The sequence below is a fragment of the Borostomias antarcticus genome, assembly GCF_949987555.1.
Source record: "Borostomias antarcticus genome assembly, chromosome: 18".
NCBI classification, from domain to species: domain Eukaryota; kingdom Metazoa; phylum Chordata; class Actinopteri; order Stomiiformes; family Stomiidae; genus Borostomias; species Borostomias antarcticus.
Genome location: NC_140251.1, coordinates 13,730,633 through 13,747,556, shown reverse-complemented (window position 1 = coordinate 13,747,556; position 16,924 = coordinate 13,730,633). Strand labels below are relative to the sequence as shown.

At 47.9% G+C, this 16,924-nt stretch overlaps 2 protein-coding genes across 2 annotated transcripts; one reads left to right on the top strand and one right to left on the bottom strand.

Moving 5' to 3' along the window:
* Positions 1 to 390: 390 nt before the first annotated feature.
* On the bottom strand, positions 391 to 7,278 carry lcat (lecithin-cholesterol acyltransferase). The gene is made up of 7 exons (XM_084452504.1): positions 7,126 to 7,278; positions 6,113 to 6,350; positions 2,634 to 2,790; positions 2,215 to 2,330; positions 2,024 to 2,119; positions 1,591 to 1,815; positions 391 to 1,389 (listed from the first exon to the last, which is right to left on the bottom strand). The coding sequence occupies exons 2-7, from the start codon at positions 6,252 to 6,254 to the stop codon at positions 626 to 628; spliced, it is 1,500 nt and encodes a 499-aa protein (XP_084308630.1). The 5' UTR covers positions 6,255 to 6,350; positions 7,126 to 7,278; the 3' UTR covers positions 391 to 625.
* Positions 7,136 to 16,898, top strand: ccdc135 (coiled-coil domain containing 135; the record flags this gene model as incomplete). The annotated part of the gene is made up of 17 exons (XM_084452503.1): positions 7,136 to 7,260; positions 7,669 to 7,837; positions 8,038 to 8,163; positions 8,689 to 8,883; positions 9,409 to 9,567; positions 9,825 to 10,043; positions 11,333 to 11,452; positions 11,664 to 11,733; positions 11,904 to 12,032; positions 12,305 to 12,433; positions 12,598 to 12,821; positions 13,797 to 14,006; positions 14,552 to 14,662; positions 14,829 to 14,939; positions 15,231 to 15,425; positions 16,445 to 16,584; positions 16,761 to 16,898. The coding sequence occupies 17 exons, from the start codon at positions 7,136 to 7,138 to the stop codon at positions 16,843 to 16,845; spliced, it is 2,517 nt and encodes an 838-aa protein (XP_084308629.1). The 3' UTR covers positions 16,846 to 16,898.
* Between the last annotated feature and the right edge of the window lie 26 nt (positions 16,899 to 16,924).

Genomic DNA, 16,924 nt, shown 5'->3' with positions numbered 1-16,924 from the left:
ACACATTTTACAGTGTAGGCAGTGTAGGAATTAGTTTATTGTGGTCCTTGGTATTTATATAAAGGTATTACGTGTGTTGTTACAATGGCCCCCATATGCTGTTACAATCGCCCCTGGATGTGGGGGCAAATGTAACATTTGACTTCTAGTGTTTCAATCAATATTGTGACTCTAGCATTGCTTGTAAAAACATTTGTTGACTGTTAACAAGTAGAACGCAGATACAACTTACCTACATAACATTTTTATCCAAATAGTTCAAGAGGTTTTTGAGTAATGACATCAAAACCGAATTGTTACAATTGCCCCCGGTCTCCTCTACAACATAGTTATGAATACAAAACCACTTCTTTTTACATAGCAAAATAAACACGTACATACTGCAATAGAGTTAGTAAAAAAAAAAGATTTAATGTCTATTCAGTTTCAGTCAAATATCATGCTAATTACAAAAGGAAAACACGTTACTCATTATACAGGAGGGACATATCAATACTTATATTAGTGTACCTTTCCATTCTAACGTTCTGATCAGTCCACTGCATAGCTAGTTTATGTGTGAGGTCAGAGTGAAGTGTTCACCAGCTGCTACAACGTGGCCTCGTCACCCTGGGCCCGGTAGGTTCTAGTCCTGCTGCGTGGCTGGGGAGACAACGGGAGGTTCGTTATCCGTGTCGGCAGTGGAACCCTGGTCGGCTCCGGTAGAACCCTGGTCGGCTCCGATAGAACCCTGCTCGGCTCCGGTGGAACCCTGTTCGGCTCCGGTGGAACCCTCGTCGGCTCCGGTAGAACCCTGGTCAGCTCCATTGGAACCCTGGTCAGTTCCGGCTGAGCCCTCTTCTGTTCCGGTGGACTCCTCCTCCGGTTCCGCCCCCTTCCCCTCCAAGATTCTCTGAATCAGGTTCAGCACCTTGTGATCGAACACGATGTCCAGGTGCGGCATGGCCCGGAACTCGGTGACGTGGACCGGCTTCTCCTGCCGGCCTATCCAGCGCTTGCACAGGCTCATGCTGCGACTGTCCACCGTGTCGTCGCCGTCGTCGTACACAAAGTCCACCGGGTCGGCGTTGGGGAACTCCTCGTCGTAGATGTACGTGACGGGCGTGGGGAGGCCCACGCCGTACATGCAGAACACCTCGACGCCAGGCGGTGGCAGGCCCGCCGTCAGGTTCTTGGTGTCCTCCCACATGTGCCAGCCGTCCTCGAAGTTGATGTCGGTGAAGAAGCGCTGGTAGTCTTGGTTGGTGTAGTTGAAGGTCGGCGTGGAGATGAAGGCGTGATCGGCGGGCCACGCCTCCTCAGATGGGAGCATCCAGGGATTGGAGGTTGTCATCCTCTGCTCCTCCCTGATCTTGATGTTGGACACCAATGGGATGCCGTCGTTTTCACCTGCGGGGGTCAAAGTGCAGTGATGCCACTAGGGGAAGTGGACAGGAGGAATAGTCCCATATCCCACCCATTACAAAACAATACAAAAAACCTTAAAGTGACAATATGTAACTTATGCTCAGTATGTCACTATGGATTCCGTGTGTCTATAAGCGGATATGTGAGCACGTCCCTTAGAGCGTTGTTGTTGTTGTTGTGTACCTGATGCCATCACTCTGAGAGGTTTGACCGCCCCGCCCCATGGCGCTCCCAGAGAGATGAAGCCCTTGATGAAACGGTCCTTCCAGGCCTGCGGCTGCTGGTTGAGGAAGTACAGGACGTAGTTGCCGCCCATGCTGTGGGCCAGAAGGTAGACGGGCTGACGGTACTCCGTGTACATCTCCTCCACCAGGGCCTTCAGCCGCGAGAAGTAGTCCTCCTGCTCGTCTGGAGGGGGGGGGCGGGGGGGGGGGGGGGGGGGATGGAGGAGGGAGGAGGAGGAGGGACAACGGTTACAATTATCAAAAGACAAAACTGTGCAAGAGAGTGTGTATGCCTTTGTGAGGAAATGTGTGTTTTTGAGAGAGAGATACTGTGTGTATGTGTGTGTGTGTGTGTGTGTGTGGGCGAGGATCACCATAATCGTAGTACTTACTCGGAGCTATTCTCCAGTCATACGGCGCTCCGCGGACCGTCTCGTTGCGAACATATCCCATGTTCACCATGTGTTGGACCATAGTATGGAAATAACCTGACGAAGACACATCCTATTAAACAGGTCTATTAATCAAATCATGATAATTCGGGAGTAGTGAGTTCAGTTGATCGGATATCTGTTGCTCTCACCTGCCAGTCTGTTGGTGTCCAGGAACTCGATGGGATGCGTCTGTCCGAAGCCTGGCACTCTCACCTCCACTCCAGGGGCGTTACTCGTCTTACGTGTTGTTCTATTGTATACAATTCTGCAGTAGAAAGAAATAGATGCCATATACAGTAGACAACCTCAAACAGTAGTATCTGCAAACAGGGCACCCGTCAGTAGAAATACCACTAAAACACAGAGGTAATATATAGCATTTATATTACATTATATTACAGTCATTTAGCTGACGCTTTTATCCAAAGTGACAATAATTTGCAATCCCAGATGTTCTGGGACTCAACATGACAATAGACATGAAAAGCAGCCATTGTTAGTCCATTTTTATAGTACTTTTATAATGAATAAAAGACACAAGCTTCATCGTATCACCCTATCCTCCTACCTGATGTTGTCTATCCAACAGTCAATCCCAATTGGCATGAACATGTTGAGGTCGATCCAGAGGGTGAAGAAGTCGTCGGTCTTTTTGTAACACATCCAGTGGACCAGGCTGGGCTTGTCAATCTTGGCCTCCAGACGGTTTCCCAGGTTACCTGGCACTGTACAGACATGACCAGAGGTCACATGGTAAGAAGAGGCCATCAACCTTGAGCCCCTTCACTCTACACACTCAAGAGATATTTATCCCCCTAGGGGGACATTTGGTGTTAAGGGGAATAATGAATTAATGAATTAATGAATTAATGAATTAACTTGTTACATTCCCTGCTCTACATTTGGATTTCTTGTATATTTATATATATTTATATAACACACCACAGTATTTGTACTGTGAAGAAGGAAAGGGAATATCCCTAATCAGTAGCTCCAGTCCTCTAATGGACTGGCTGGGTCATTCATCATCTTGCAAAATTCACTCAAGTATTGGCTTCTGAGAGAAAACAGTGATATAAAGAAGATTTAGCTGAGAGAGGAACAGACAGTGCAAATACAGGGATGAGATAATCGTTTTGTTCTGTTATGAGGTGTTGTGGTCATCGGGCAGAGAGGGAGGGGTTAAGGTACCATATACTCAGTGTTACTCAAGGGTACTATGCAGAGTCAGGGTGCTTTACACTCACTGTTACTCAAGGTTACTACAGCCATTGCCTTCTGGTTAATGTTAAGTAGGCCATGCCAGATATGGCTTGCTACACATGAACAAATATGTTAATGATGAACTACTGTTGTATGAGTCAACAACACATTGACAGTTGTCTAGAAAGAGTAAGAAATATAGTGGATTTATAATGTATCTAATATTTTATAAGCCCATGACTAACATGACTAGTGCATTGTCTTCCAATGTACCTATAAACATACAGTATGGCATGACTAGTTGAGCTGGGAGGATATTTTAGGGAGACTTTGCCAGTCTGACTAGTGCATTCCACCTACCTTTCACAATGTTCACATGACATTGCAGCATGCCGAGCTGCTGACTCATGGGACTTTATTGGACACATGGAAATTACATTGGCTGGGTTTCCCGAACAAGTTAAGAAGCACTTAAATGAGTTAAGAAGCACTTAACTCCAAAGTACTTCTTAACTCCCATGCAAAGGGTTGCTTAAGAAGGATTCCTTAACAAGATTCTTTATCGGGAAACCCAGCCATTGTGGAAAAACAAAGGGGTAAATTTAAATTAGCCTCGTTAATTATATTATTATTATTATTATTATTATTATTATTATTATTATGTTCATTAGTGTTGTTGTTGTTGTTGTTATTATTATTATTATTATTTTTATAGTCTAGGGCTGTCCCCGATTCTGAATTTTGTGAGTCGAATCTGATTCACTTAATCAAACCAGAGATTCGACAATTCATTCCTCCTTTTTTCCCCATATGTCTAACATTAGGCTGAGGGGAGACTGCGGGCGTCGGGACAGCTGTCAAACTAGCTCAAACTCGCAGGCATGACCATTTTTCTTGCTAAACATGCATCATCTAGCCCACATTGTCCATCTACTTCAGAGGCCCCATATATTTAGCAGTGTTTCCCATAGTCTACATTGGGGTTGGGTGATTTAACAATAGTCTCCTCAACTGTGCACTTGAAAGCGTGTGTGAATAGGGTCATGCGTTGGGCAGCAAGCAACAAGGAAATGTTTGGGCTGTCACTGAAGCATTTTCATGGACGTTAGAGCTCAATCTGTCTATGGGGGAAAAAAATATTGTGGATATCTTAGTTAATAAAAGAAGATTGATCTAGGAAAGCAGTTGTGTGTTGTGATATTCCGTTATGGAAATGCATGTGATTGCTGGCGCACAGTAGACTAGGCTCATAGCAGAGGTGAGAGGGGAACCTGCCTTCCTCCTTCCGCTATATCAGTCTTAAGTCTCCTTTTACTGCACAACAAATAGTTACAGTAACAGCTTACTGTAGGTCTAAAACTAATGATTGGCCTGTCCTGTATAAATCACAAGGCAGGTGAGTGGTCTTAGCCCACCAGCACATCTTGATAGTGGAGCAAAAAGACGAGTGCTCGACTTCAAGAATCTGTCGAATTAAGTGTCTCCGACTAATGATTCGACTGGTCGACTTTCAGGGGGCAGCCCGAGTACAGTGTGACTGAAGAAGTGGGTATACTGTAGCAGTTCTTACATTAGTGGTGTGTAAAGAAGTAGGTGGGTCCATGGATGAAGTGGGTACACTTCGTATAGCTCTGTATACCTGCCACTACACCACTGGTTGTAACTGACGGACAGGGTTGGCGTCTCCTATAGGCGGAATAGGCAAATGCTGCTTAGGGGCTTTTTGACTCTCTAAAGAGTGTTCTCATTGGATACAGTATGTGCTAGTGATCATAAACCAATCAAAATCACAGATTTTGGAGAGACTCCCCCTCTCCCCCAACAGGAGCTTGATCTGATTGACTGAGGCCCCAACCAAATGTGATACTTGGGTCATGTTCAAGAGCGTCATTGCTGATAATGATGGCCTAACGTTACATGACGATGGGATGATAGCATCTTTATTGCTTGATGATGGGGAGGACGTATCTCAAAAGGGGGCCTCCACAGACAATTTTGCCTAGGGCCCCCAAAAGTCTAGAGCCGGCCCTGCTGGCCAATGTCAATTTGGGGTATTTGGCGACATTACATCATGACGTTGTTACACATTGCGGCCTTGGGAAGTCCGTTTCAATCCAGACTCCTTTACTGGTAACTGCTGACAAAAACACCGCCAGCAAGACAGCAGGCAGCTGCCTACCCTTTGGGACCATTTGGTTTTATCGTTTAACTCAACCCTTGACCTTTCTACAATCTAAACTAGAAAAGCCCACTCCACTTACACATTGTAGCATACAGCTAGCCTACATTCTGACGACATGCATCGTGGGTGGGGGATGAGAGGTTCACTGTGCACTTGTTTTTTTATGTGTTGTTTTATGTTATAATGTGCTGTGTGTTAAAATGTGTTATTCTGAATACCAGCCCTGGTCCGGGGCGGTAGTCGAGGCCCCATACCACCCTGGTTGGGACCATTCATTGCGCCATCGACTTCTGTCACTCTCTGACTTCAGTATCCAGCCACCCAATGAATGGTCCCTGACGGGGCTCTATACCGGGATAGCCCGACCCTGGACACGGTTATCTGAACACCATTACGCATGCTATGTGTGTGGTATGTGCTTTGTAATATGTTATGCTAACATGTTCAACAATTTCCCGGAGCTTTCTCAGTTGTGTTGCCTCTGTGTGTGTGTATGAAATATGCTATATAAATAAAGATTGCTTCGATTTGATGTGTTTGGACCTCAGCATGCGCACCGGTGTTTTCCACATAACGATAGAATACATGATGAAGAAAATGATGGAGAATAAATTACACGAGTGACAGACTACATTTAACATCTTTGAGGATGGAGTTCTCACCTATAATGACTGGTGGAGTACTATTACTCGGTTGTCGAGGTTTGGCGTTGGGTGGGAAGACCACATTGAAGAGCCAGAATCCAGCAGACTGCTGCAGCGTCACGAGTAGTATCAGAACGAGCGCACAGCTGTGTAATTGCATGATGTCCTTTCCCTTTGAAATCTTTGAAACTTTCTCAAAGTTTACAGGTCCCTCTGCCAGTCACACTGGGACAGGAGATGAGCTGGGCTATTAATGCTGTCGGGGTGGGGGGGGGGGAGAGAGAAAACGTGGTCAGTTATTTCGTTTTTCCAAAAGCGCGCACCTCAGTCGGTTGCGTCCTCTCTATACAAACAGGCCTACATGTAAACAAGGCAAACACACACACACACACACACGCACGCGCGCACACACACACACACACACACACACACACACACACACACACACACACAGGACAAACAAAACGCGTACCAGTTACCCATTGCCCTATTGATTTTGAGTCCCGATGGTACTGGTAAATTATTAATCGGCTATAGCCTACTACTCAAATTATTTCTAGAAAGTAAGACAAAATGGTGCATTTTATTTGCTTGATTGAATAAGCATACTATTCCCAATGATTTGCAATTAAGAAGTGATCATCCCAGATTCATCCCAGGGAGAGAGACGCCCAATCAGATCCTCGCTTGATCAATCTCCGTTACTATGGAGACACGTGACAACAATAAACGCTATCCACGTAAGGTAGAGCTAATATCAGCCATTAACCAAAGGAAAAGCTTGATAATTGTCTTGATCAACTCTTTAAACTTGTAAGTACAACTCAAAAGTAGTTTCTAAACTAGTGCTCTAGAGCACTTCATGTTTCAGCCGTGCTAAGCTAACACCAGCAAACTAGACAGTCAGTGTTGCCAGAAATCACATTAGCATGCAAATAGAACAGCCAACAAACAAATACTGCCAATGGTGTCAAAGTGCACACCAGAAAATTAAGCTAAATTAATAAAAGTTGACAATGAATTGCTTTTACTTTTCAGCAGATGGAGGTCTTGCCCGAGTCCGAACAGGAGTCTGAGAGAGAGGATCAGGATGCGGCCGATCTGAACCTGAATGAGCTGGAGGAGACCCTGGGCTACATACAAATACCCCCCACAACGTGCTCCCTGTGAGGTTACTGGAGAGCATTGCCTCTCCTTAAACTTCCTCCATGTTTAAGTAGGGCATATGGTCGCTTCAGTGCTTTCTACAAAGCCCACACAAATAAATATAGGCATAAGGGGGTCTGTTTACATTCCATGTAATGATTACCCTCACGAACCTGGCCTTGCACTTACTGTACATGAAGACAGATTACATCATGTCTCTTTCTGTAAACAACATACAGCACTTCCACGTGGTTCATCGATGTTGAACTTCCACATCATCCATTCCACGTCACTCCTTCTCCAGAAAACATTTGATGACTGTTGTGTATATCTGCATATTTGACTGTACTGTAGATCTGGATATTTGACTGTTCTGGATATTTGATATCGCCACTCACCAGTGTCCCCCCCCCCCCCCCCCCCCCCAGGCCTGAGCGAACCCTGGATCTGGCCCAGTGCCCTGCCTCCTACAGGGAGAACTCCCCCCAGGAGAAGCTGCTGCTGGCTATAGCTGACAACTTCCGCTGTCAGTACGTCCACCTGTATCCCGACCGCAAGCCCCTCCTGCTGTGCCCCCTGAACGAGTGTGGTGTCCCGGTATAGTGCAAATATGTACAGATACACTAACTGACAAACACACACACACACACTCAGCTTGGTCCTCTCTGTGTCACGTGTAGGCCATGTTATTCACGCTGACTAAATAAGGAATTAGTGAGCAATGTTGTGGAACCAGATGTGGCACATCTGCGAACATGAGCGTTTCTCCTCTGCATGCTGTGTGCCTGCGCAAGCAGAAGTTTGTGAGTACCACCCTGAGACGCACCCTGCTGGCCGACCCTGAGCTGTACCGCTGGGAGGGCTGCGCCAGCTTTGTATCTGACTTCCTGTCACTGGAGCCACTGGACCCGCCCATCAACCCGGTGAGAGGCGGAGCCAGGGGGAATGTCTCTTTAACTCTCTTAAAAGATCTGATTTCCTGTGGCAGATACAGTAGGAGACCTGACTTCTAGGCTGTGTTGTGGTTAAAAATGCATGATTGATTTGATTAGATTTAATTCGATTTGAGTGTCATGAGTCTTCCGGGTGCCCAGCCCACATGGGCTTCCAGGACACTGTTGTGGACATCACATTCTAATGCAGTTGGTTGATGATTGATAATGTCTGATTTCCATTACAATCTGCTCTCCTTGAGGAGGGTCCTATGTTATGTTATGTTATGTTATGTTATGTTATGTTATGTTATTTTTATTTATAATGCGCCCCCCAACCAACTGTTACATCAGCCCGGGGCGCAGCCCAGGTACAAAGGGAGACAAACAAAAACAAAGGACTGCAAACGAACAGATTAACAAGATGTGAGGCAGCAGTTAGAGCATTCTTTCTTACACAGTGTGTTGATGGATGTAGTCCTGCATGTCTGGTTTGTCTGTCCTGTTGACCTGCAGCCAGACCACCTGTACTCCCCTACCTGGCTGCTGAAGACCCAGCGAGGCACCTGCTTCGACTTCTCCACCCTGCTGTGCAGTCTGCTGCTGGGCGCAGGATACAACGCCTACTGCGTGAGCGGCTACGCGGTGAAGGAGATGTGTCTGCTCAACCTGTCCCTCCAGAAATGTCCTCTGCTGGTCCCTCCAGCGAAGGTGACTCCTCTGCCATGTGGCCGTGTCCTGCCTTAGGGACAGAGGCAGGGATCGAACCCGGGTCTTCACGCTTGTGTGTGTGTGTGTGCGTGTGTGCGTGTGTGCGTGCGCGTGCCTGTGTGTGTGCGTGTGTGTGTGTGTGTGTGTCTGTGCGTGTGTGTGTGCCTGTGTGTGTGTGTGCATGTGTGTGTGTGTGTGCATGTGTGTGCATGTGTGTGTGTGCGTGCGTGTGTGTGTGCGTGCACGTGTGTGTGTGTTTGTGTGCATGTGTGTGTGTGTGTGTTTGCATTTGTGTATGTGCGTGTGTGTGCATGTGTGTGTGTGTGTATGCGTCTGTGTGCATGTGTGTGTGTATGCATGTGTGTGTGTGTGCGTGTGTGTGTGTGTGTGTGTGTATGCATGTGTGTGTGTGCGTGCATGTGTGGTTGTCCGTCTGTCTGTCTGTGTCCTGTATTTATATGTGTGTGTACATTTAGCAAGCCTTGTGTGTGAGCATAAAACTTGTGTGTGTGTGTGTGTGTGCAGGACCAGGCAGCTGAGCAGGTCCAGCAGGTGAAGCAGTACTCAGTGAAGCCTCCCAGGGACCTTCGGAGCGGGTTCGAGCGCCGCCAGGAGGAGCAGCGGCAGGCCGACGCCCAGGCCGCCGCGCTGAGGAAGCAGGAGGAGGCCGACAGGCTGAGGGAGGTGAGGGAGTCTAAACCCAACGCACCCTAGGAGCTGAGGATGACATGTCCTACATGTCCAAACCCTGTTTACCTTACTGTGTCCAACATTGCTCCTTTTTGTGTAATATCATGTAATAATCATGGAAGTGCAAACTCCACACGCAAGGACAGCAGTTAGAGCATGACGTTCTCTACGACCTACAAACCGTCCGGTAGGACACGCGTACACCTTCCCCTCCCCACGTGTCACCCTGTTACCCTCCCCCCCCCCCCCAGGAGAGTGAGCGCCCCCCGCCTGACCCCCTGATGGGCCTGCGGGTCCACTCGTGGGTCCTGGTGCTGTCCGGGAACCGCGAGGTCCCCGAGAACTTCTTCATCGACCCGCTGACGGGGAAGAGCTTCTCCCCCGCCAACGCCAGCTTCCTGGGCATCGAGAGCGTCTGGAACCACCTCAACTACTGGGTCAACATGCAGGACTGTCGCTGTGGCTGCGTGGTGAGCCCCCCCGTCCGTCCGTCCGTCTACGGGCCGTCGCGCCGGTCAGCAAACGTCTTTATGACGTCTGCAGTGTCTACTGTGGAAGCTGTAGAGAACCGTCCCTCAGGACTCCAGATCAGTTTATTAGCCATGTATCTGGTTCACACACACCTGAATCTGACCAGGGTTCAGCGCTACGCTGTTGTAGACGACACAGAACAGGGTCCAGGACGGGACAGGACAGTTCAAAGACATGACAGTGCAAATACAAAATATAAAATACAAAAAAAACTGCAACAAAATGCAGAGCAAATTATGTTACAGTATTATATACAGTATACAGTCTATTCCAGACATGGAAAGTCAGGGGATTTGATGGAAAGTCATGGAATATCATGGAATTTTGTTTGTAGCATGTTCAAATTTCAGTTGCCATTTATGGAAATGTCACGTGTTCCATGCAGTGTTTGTCTTTATCGGGTTATTTCATGCCTTTCCTGTATTGTGTGAGTGGTTGCTTGATTGGTTACTTGTAGTTACTTGATTTTTCAAGGTTACTTGATTTTTCATGGTTACTCAATTTTTCATGGTTACTTGATTTTTCACGGTTACTTGATTTTTCAAGGTTACTTGGTTTTTCAAGGTTACTTGGTTTTTCATGGTTACTTGATTTGATTTTTCAAGGTTACTTGGTTTTTCATGGTTACTTGATTTTTCACGGTTACTTGATTTTTCAGCGCCCATTTATTCCCTTCCCGCTTGTTTTTCCATTTCCAGTTTAAGTCATGGAAATTCAGCTTTTTAGTCATTGAAAAGTCTGGGAATTTGACAATTGCCAGGAACCCTGCTCTGCATAGCGAAGGTGCTGGGGTGCCTGGGTTCCTTGCTCTGATGAACCCAGTAATGCCTGGGCCCTCCTTGTTCTAACTGCAGGGACCTGAGGCTTTGCATACAGTATAGGAGATAGCTAAACTGATGTATCGTTATCAGGAAACGCTGTTCGGGCCATGGGGCTTTCTTCAGGGTACGAAGGCTGTCTGTTTTTGTTGTTGGACAACCTTATAAACATGGCTCCCCTCTGACACTTTCTCCTGCCCCCTGCAACTTTTGCACTAAACTGACTTTGCACTGACTCTTTGTAGTCCAATTGCACTACTACATTTTGCACTATATTTGTATCACTGCACTTTACAAGCCCTGTCCTTGCACTTGTCCATTGTTGCTTTGTTGTAAGCACCACAGTATCGGAAAAAAAATCCTATGTATGTAGAAGTACAATGGCAATAAACGTATTCTGATTCTGATAGGATATGACCTTTGACCTGGGGGACGCGGTGAGGTGGGAGTATCTGCTGTATGGCTCTGTGGGCCAATCACAGCTCCTCATCCCCGACATGAAGGAGCAGGAGCCAGAGGACGGCGAGGAGGTGTGTCAGTATCTCTTTCTCTTTATTTCTCTCCCTCTCTCTGTCTCTCTCTTTCTCCCTCTCTGTCTTTCTCTTTGTCCCTCTCTCTGTCTCTCTCTCTCTTTGTCCCTCTGTTTCTGCTCTCTCTCTCTCTGTTGTGTTAACGTTTATCAGTGAGGTGATATTAATCAATCTGACTGAATCATCTATATTTCTTATGGTTTTGATGAAGGAGGAAGTGGAGCCCCAGGTGTTTGAGATGCCTCCATCCTGGGTGGAACAGATCCACATCTCGGAACAAGGTGACTCATGTCCCCCGCAGAGCCTGACGTCTCGGGCCTTCATGGTCCAGCAGTAGAACCCCCCCCCTCTCTCTCTCTCCATCTCTGGTCTTCCCTCACCGTCCATCCCCATTCCTTCTCACCTGTCTGCTTGTCCCTGCTGTCTCCTGCTGTCTCTGGTGTGTGTCCAGACATGGAGACGCGCTGCCCTGGGGGCATGAAGGTCCTGCAGTACCGGATGGCCAAGCTGGAGAAGTTTGCCCCTTACCTTCTCTGGGACGGGCTGGTCACACGCCTCACCACCTACTCGGACCTCGACTGTGAGTTGGTCTCGCTGCGAGCAACGGAACAATTCTGTCTCAAGGTGCAGACTGGTCTCACTTTGTGTGTGTGTGTGTGTGTGTGTGTGTGTGTGCGTGCGTGGTGTGTGTGTGTATTTGTGTGTGTGTGTATATATATATATGTGTGTATTTGTGTGTGTGTGTGTGTGCGTGCGTGGTGTGTGTGTGTGTGTATTTGTGTGTGTGTGTATATATATGTGTGTATTTGTGTGTGTGTGTGTGTGTATATATGTGTGTGTGTGTGTGTGAAGGCACCCAGCCCAGCGTGGTGAGGGAGTGGTTTCAGCACCGACACGACCACCTGGAGGAGCGAGAGCTGAAGAAGGCCAGCTACGCCACCACAGAGCGCTTCAGACCCGGACGCAGCTACGCCCTCAAATGTAGCTCTCACTACCCGGCTTATCTGCTTGATTTAAACAGTCCAGTCCTCTGTCTTTTGAAGAACCGTCACATTGTGCTTCACAGTGTGAAATACTAGCAGGTGGTTCATCCTGTCCTTGAGCGGTACGGTGACAGGGCGCGCTTGTTTCGACTGCCTGCCCAGCCCACAGGTACGTCACCATGACCTCGGAGACGGAGCGGCAGATAGACTTCTACAGCCACGCCCGTGCCGACGGCCTGGCGCAGCGCGTCGAGACGCCCCTCGAGATGAGCGAGACCTTCCGGGACCGGCCCGATTTCCTGCACTACCGCCACGTTGTCTTGGGCAAGCGGGTCAGGACCATTGGGCCCGGCGAAACCCCAGACCTGGGGAACCGCCCACTCAAAGTAATAATACAAATAATAATAATAAACTTTATTTGTATAGTACCTTTCATACAAATAAATGTAGCTTTAAGTGCTTTACAACAGAGAATGTGCATGCTCGGAGTGCTTCACATAAAAATAGACATAAAATAAACAGAAAACAGGAAAATAAGATGGAAGATACAAACAATAAGAGATAAAGATGAGAAATCAAATAAAATACAGTATAAAAATGACAATTTAATAAAATGTTGTACTGTAGATATACATTAAAAAAGAAAGAAAAGTGCAGGAGCCCACAAGTGAAAAAGGAGCTAGTTAAAAGCGCAGAAATAGGTTTAAGTAAGTAAGGCCCCTGTGTGTGTTGCACAGTAGTTATATTTTGGTTAAGAAGTCATATGCTTAAATGAATCACTGACCATGTGTCTATGGGTGTGTGTGTGTGTGTGTGTGTGTGTGCGTGGGGTGTGTGTGTGCGTGGGGGGGCATATGTGTGTTTGTGTGTGCGTGGTGTGTGTGTGTGCGTGTGGGGGGTGTGTGTGTGTGCGTGGGGGGGGGGGGGGGGTGTGTGCGTGGGGTGTGTGGGGTGTGTGGGTGCGTGGGGTGTGTGTGTGTGCGTGTGGGGGCATGTGTGTGTGTGCGTGGGGTGTGTGTGTCTGTGCGTGGGGTGTGTGTGTGTGTGCGTGGGGGGGCATGTGTGTGTGCGTGTGGGGGGGGAGTGTGTGCGTGGTGTGTGTGTGTGTGGGGGCATGTGTGTGTGTGCGTGGGGTGTGTGTGTCTGTGCGTGGGGTGTGTGTGCGTGGGGGGGCATGTGTGTGTGTGTGTGCGTGTGGGGGGGGAGTGTGTGTGTGTGTGGGGTGTGTTTGTCTGTGCGTGGGGGGTGTGTGTGTGTGCGTGGGGGGGCATTTGTGTGCGTGATGTGTGTGTGTGTGCATGTGGGGGGGGAGTGTGTGTGTGTGTGTGCGTGGGGGGGCATGTGTGTGTGTGTGTGAGTAGAAGGTAGTGGAAAGGTTCCACAGGGACCGTTCTAAGCCGGCCAGCCGGGACGTGGCGGAGCGGGTGTTTCTGGAGGACCGGATCCAGGTCACGTACCACCGGGAGGACGACCGGATCATACCGGCCTGGCGGACCTTCACCAAGCCCACGGACTCCGGGGACACCCAGACCCCCCAGTCCTTCAGACCACAGATGGCCTCCAGCTTCCAGGTCAGCCACTGCTCATCCTGTCCATCAGAGGCAGTCTGGGACAAGGAATGGATACAGTACAACGTTCATCATAGCTGTTTGACTGTCTGTCTATGTGTTCAGGTGGATTCCGGTGTGTGTGTGTGTGTGTGTGTCTGTGTGTGTGAGTGCGTGTGTTCTGTGTTCAGGTGGATCCCTTTGAGAAGCCCAGTAAGAATATGTGTGTGTGTGTGTGTGTGTATTACATTACAGTCATTTAGTTGACGCTTTTATCCAAAGCGACTTACAATAATTGCATTTAACGTAGAAAAAGCCAATGTAGTACTACTCACCAGAACTCAGTGCATCTCATCCCTAAAACAAGTGACTAAGAGCATAATCTAGTGCTGAAGGCAAAGTGCAAGAATAGCAATCTAAAATGCAATAGGTGCTTAAGAGGGAGGATCCTGGTAGTACTTCTTGAAGAGGTGAGTTTTGAGCCTGCGGTGAAAGATGGGCAGCGACTCTGCTGTCCTGACCTCAGTGTGTGTGTGTTCCTGACCTCAGTGTGTGTGTTCTTTGTTCAGGTGGATCCCTTTGAGGAGCCCAGTAAGAACCTGTCAGTGTTTGAGATGCTGCTGTTCCTGATGAAGGAGGAAGAGAACGTCGCTCTCAGAATCAGAGACTCAGAGAAAGAGGTACTGCTACTGTATGCCCGCGTGTGTGTACGATTTAGAGGTACATGTTCAGTTGTGAAGATTCAGACGTGGTAGCCTGTCCAATATAGCTGTGCTGTGTGTGTGTGTGTGTGTGTGTGTGTGTGTGTGTGTGTGTGTGTGTGTGTGTGTGTGTGTGTGTGTCCAGGTGAAGGCCATCCTAGGGTTGAGGGAGCAGGAGAACAGCGAGATCGAGCTCCACATCTCCATCTACAACACGGCCCGGAACGAGAAAGCACGCTGCCACCGGGAGGAGATGGTGAGTACTGCACCCTCCTCCCTGAGGGCCGTCACCCACTCAGTGATCACAATGAAGCATAATGGATTCATTTGATCTAAATGCGTCATCACTGACCTGGCCTTGCCACCCAGCACAGCCCAGACACATTAAAAAGGAATTGAACACAAGCACAAATGCAATAAATCATGTTTTAGCTCATCCGTTCCAAGAGTTTATACAATACAATAAAGCCTGTCCTTTCTTGCACGGCCATCTTCTCTCCTCCTCCTCCTCCTCCTTCTTCCTGACCTTCCTCATCCCGGTGTTCAGGAGCGGGCGGCCCAGGAGGAGCGCCTGCGACAGGAAGAGAAGGAGCTGGACTTCCTGGCTCCGTTCCTGATCCAGCTGGGAGACCCCGAGAACCTGACCAAGCAGGCCGCGCTGCAGCTGAGGAACGAGTGTCTGGCCCACCTCAAGCAGCGCCTCATAGACAAGGCCAACCTCATACAGGCCCGCTTTGAGAGGGTGGGTTCAGAGGTCAGCTGGAATAGAGTACAGTGGGCTAGAGTGGACTATTAGAGTAGGGTAGAGTAGAGTAGAGTAGAGTAGAGTAGGGTAGAGTAGGGTAGAGTAGAGTAGAGTAGGGTAGAGTGCTAGAGTCTAGGAGAGTAGTAGAATAGGGTGGAGTAGAGTAGAGTAGAGTAGAGTAGAGTAGAGTAGAGTAGAGTAGAGTAGAGTAGAGTAGAGTAGAGTAGGGTAGGGTAGAGTAGAGTAGAGTAGAGTAGTAGAATAGGATGGAGTAGAGTAGAGTAGAGTAGAGTAGTAGAATAGGATGGAGTAGAGTAGAGTAGAGAAGAGTAGAGTAGGCTAGTCGAGTAGGGTAGAGAAGAGTAGAGTAGGCTAGAGTGCTAGAGTCAAGTAGAGTAGTAGAGTAGTAGAGTAGAGTAGTAGAGTAGGCTAGAGTAGAGTAGGGTAGAGTAGAGTAGAGGAGAGTAGAGTAGGGTAGAGTAGAGTAGAGGGGAGTAGTAGAATAGGATGGAGTAGAGTAGAGTAGAGAAGAGTAGAGTAGGCTAGTCGAGTAGGGTAGAGAAGAGTAGAGTAGGCTAGAGTGCTAGAGTCAAGTAGAGTAGTAGAGTAGTAGAGTAGAGTTGGGTAGAGTAGGGAAGAGTAGAGTCGAGGAGAGTAGTAGAATAGGGTGGAGTAGAGTAGAGTAGAGTAGTAGGCTAGAGTGCTAGAGTCAAGTAGAGTAGTAGAGTAGGCTAGAGTAGAGTAGGCTAGAGTGCTAGAGTCAAGTAGAGTAGTAGAGTAGAGTTGTGTAGAGTAGGCTAGAGTAGAGTAGGGTAGAGTAGAGTTGGGTAGAGTAGGCTAGAGTAGAGTTGGGTAGAGTAGGGAAGAGTTGGATTTAACAGAACATAACAATTAATACATTCCATTTGGCCTGTTTCTGTATCTCCTCATGTTTCCATCTAAGTTACACATGGACATGGCATGAAGAGATATGCTGCTGCTGTATGTGTGATAAAGGGATGTGCTTATGTTTGCAGGAGACACAGGATCTCCAGCAGAAACAGCAGTGGTACCAGAAAAACCAGCTGACCATGACCAAGGAAGACGAGGATGAATATCTGGCCTACTGCTCCGACGCCATGTTCAAGATACACATCCTCAAACTGAGACTCAGCAGGTATTAACACTGATCGATTGATCGATTGGTTAATTCGTTGATTGATCATGAATTGATTGATGATGGATTAAGCTTCTGGTTAGGACAACGGATTGGTAGATGTGTGTGTGTGTGTGTGTGTGTGTGTGTGTGTGTGTGTGTGTGTGTGTGTGTGTGTGTGTGTGTGTGTGTTCCAGGCACAAGGACGAAGCCCCCCAGAAGTACCTGGCTCTGGATGAGAGACTGAGAAGAGATCCCAGGCTCACCAATCACCTGTATTGATCAACTGGAAACAATCAGTTCCTTACCAAATCACACTCTTCTATAATATTCACACCAACAATAGGTCTCGGTTGTTGAT

Excerpts from the sequence above, each read along its gene's own strand:
- lcat (XM_084452504.1), bottom strand. The coding sequence starts at position 6,254 with ATGCAATTACACAGCTGTGCGCTCGTTCTGATACTACTCGTGACGCTG. Across the intron at positions 2,791-6,112 it reads TACTCCACCAGTCATTATAG|TGCCAGGTAACCTGGGAAAC; the intron begins GTGAGAACTCCA and ends ATGTCTGTACAG. Across the intron at positions 1,816-2,023 it reads TGACTGGAGAATAGCTCCGA|ACGAGCAGGAGGACTACTTC; the intron begins GTAAGTACTACG and ends CCCCCCCTCCAG.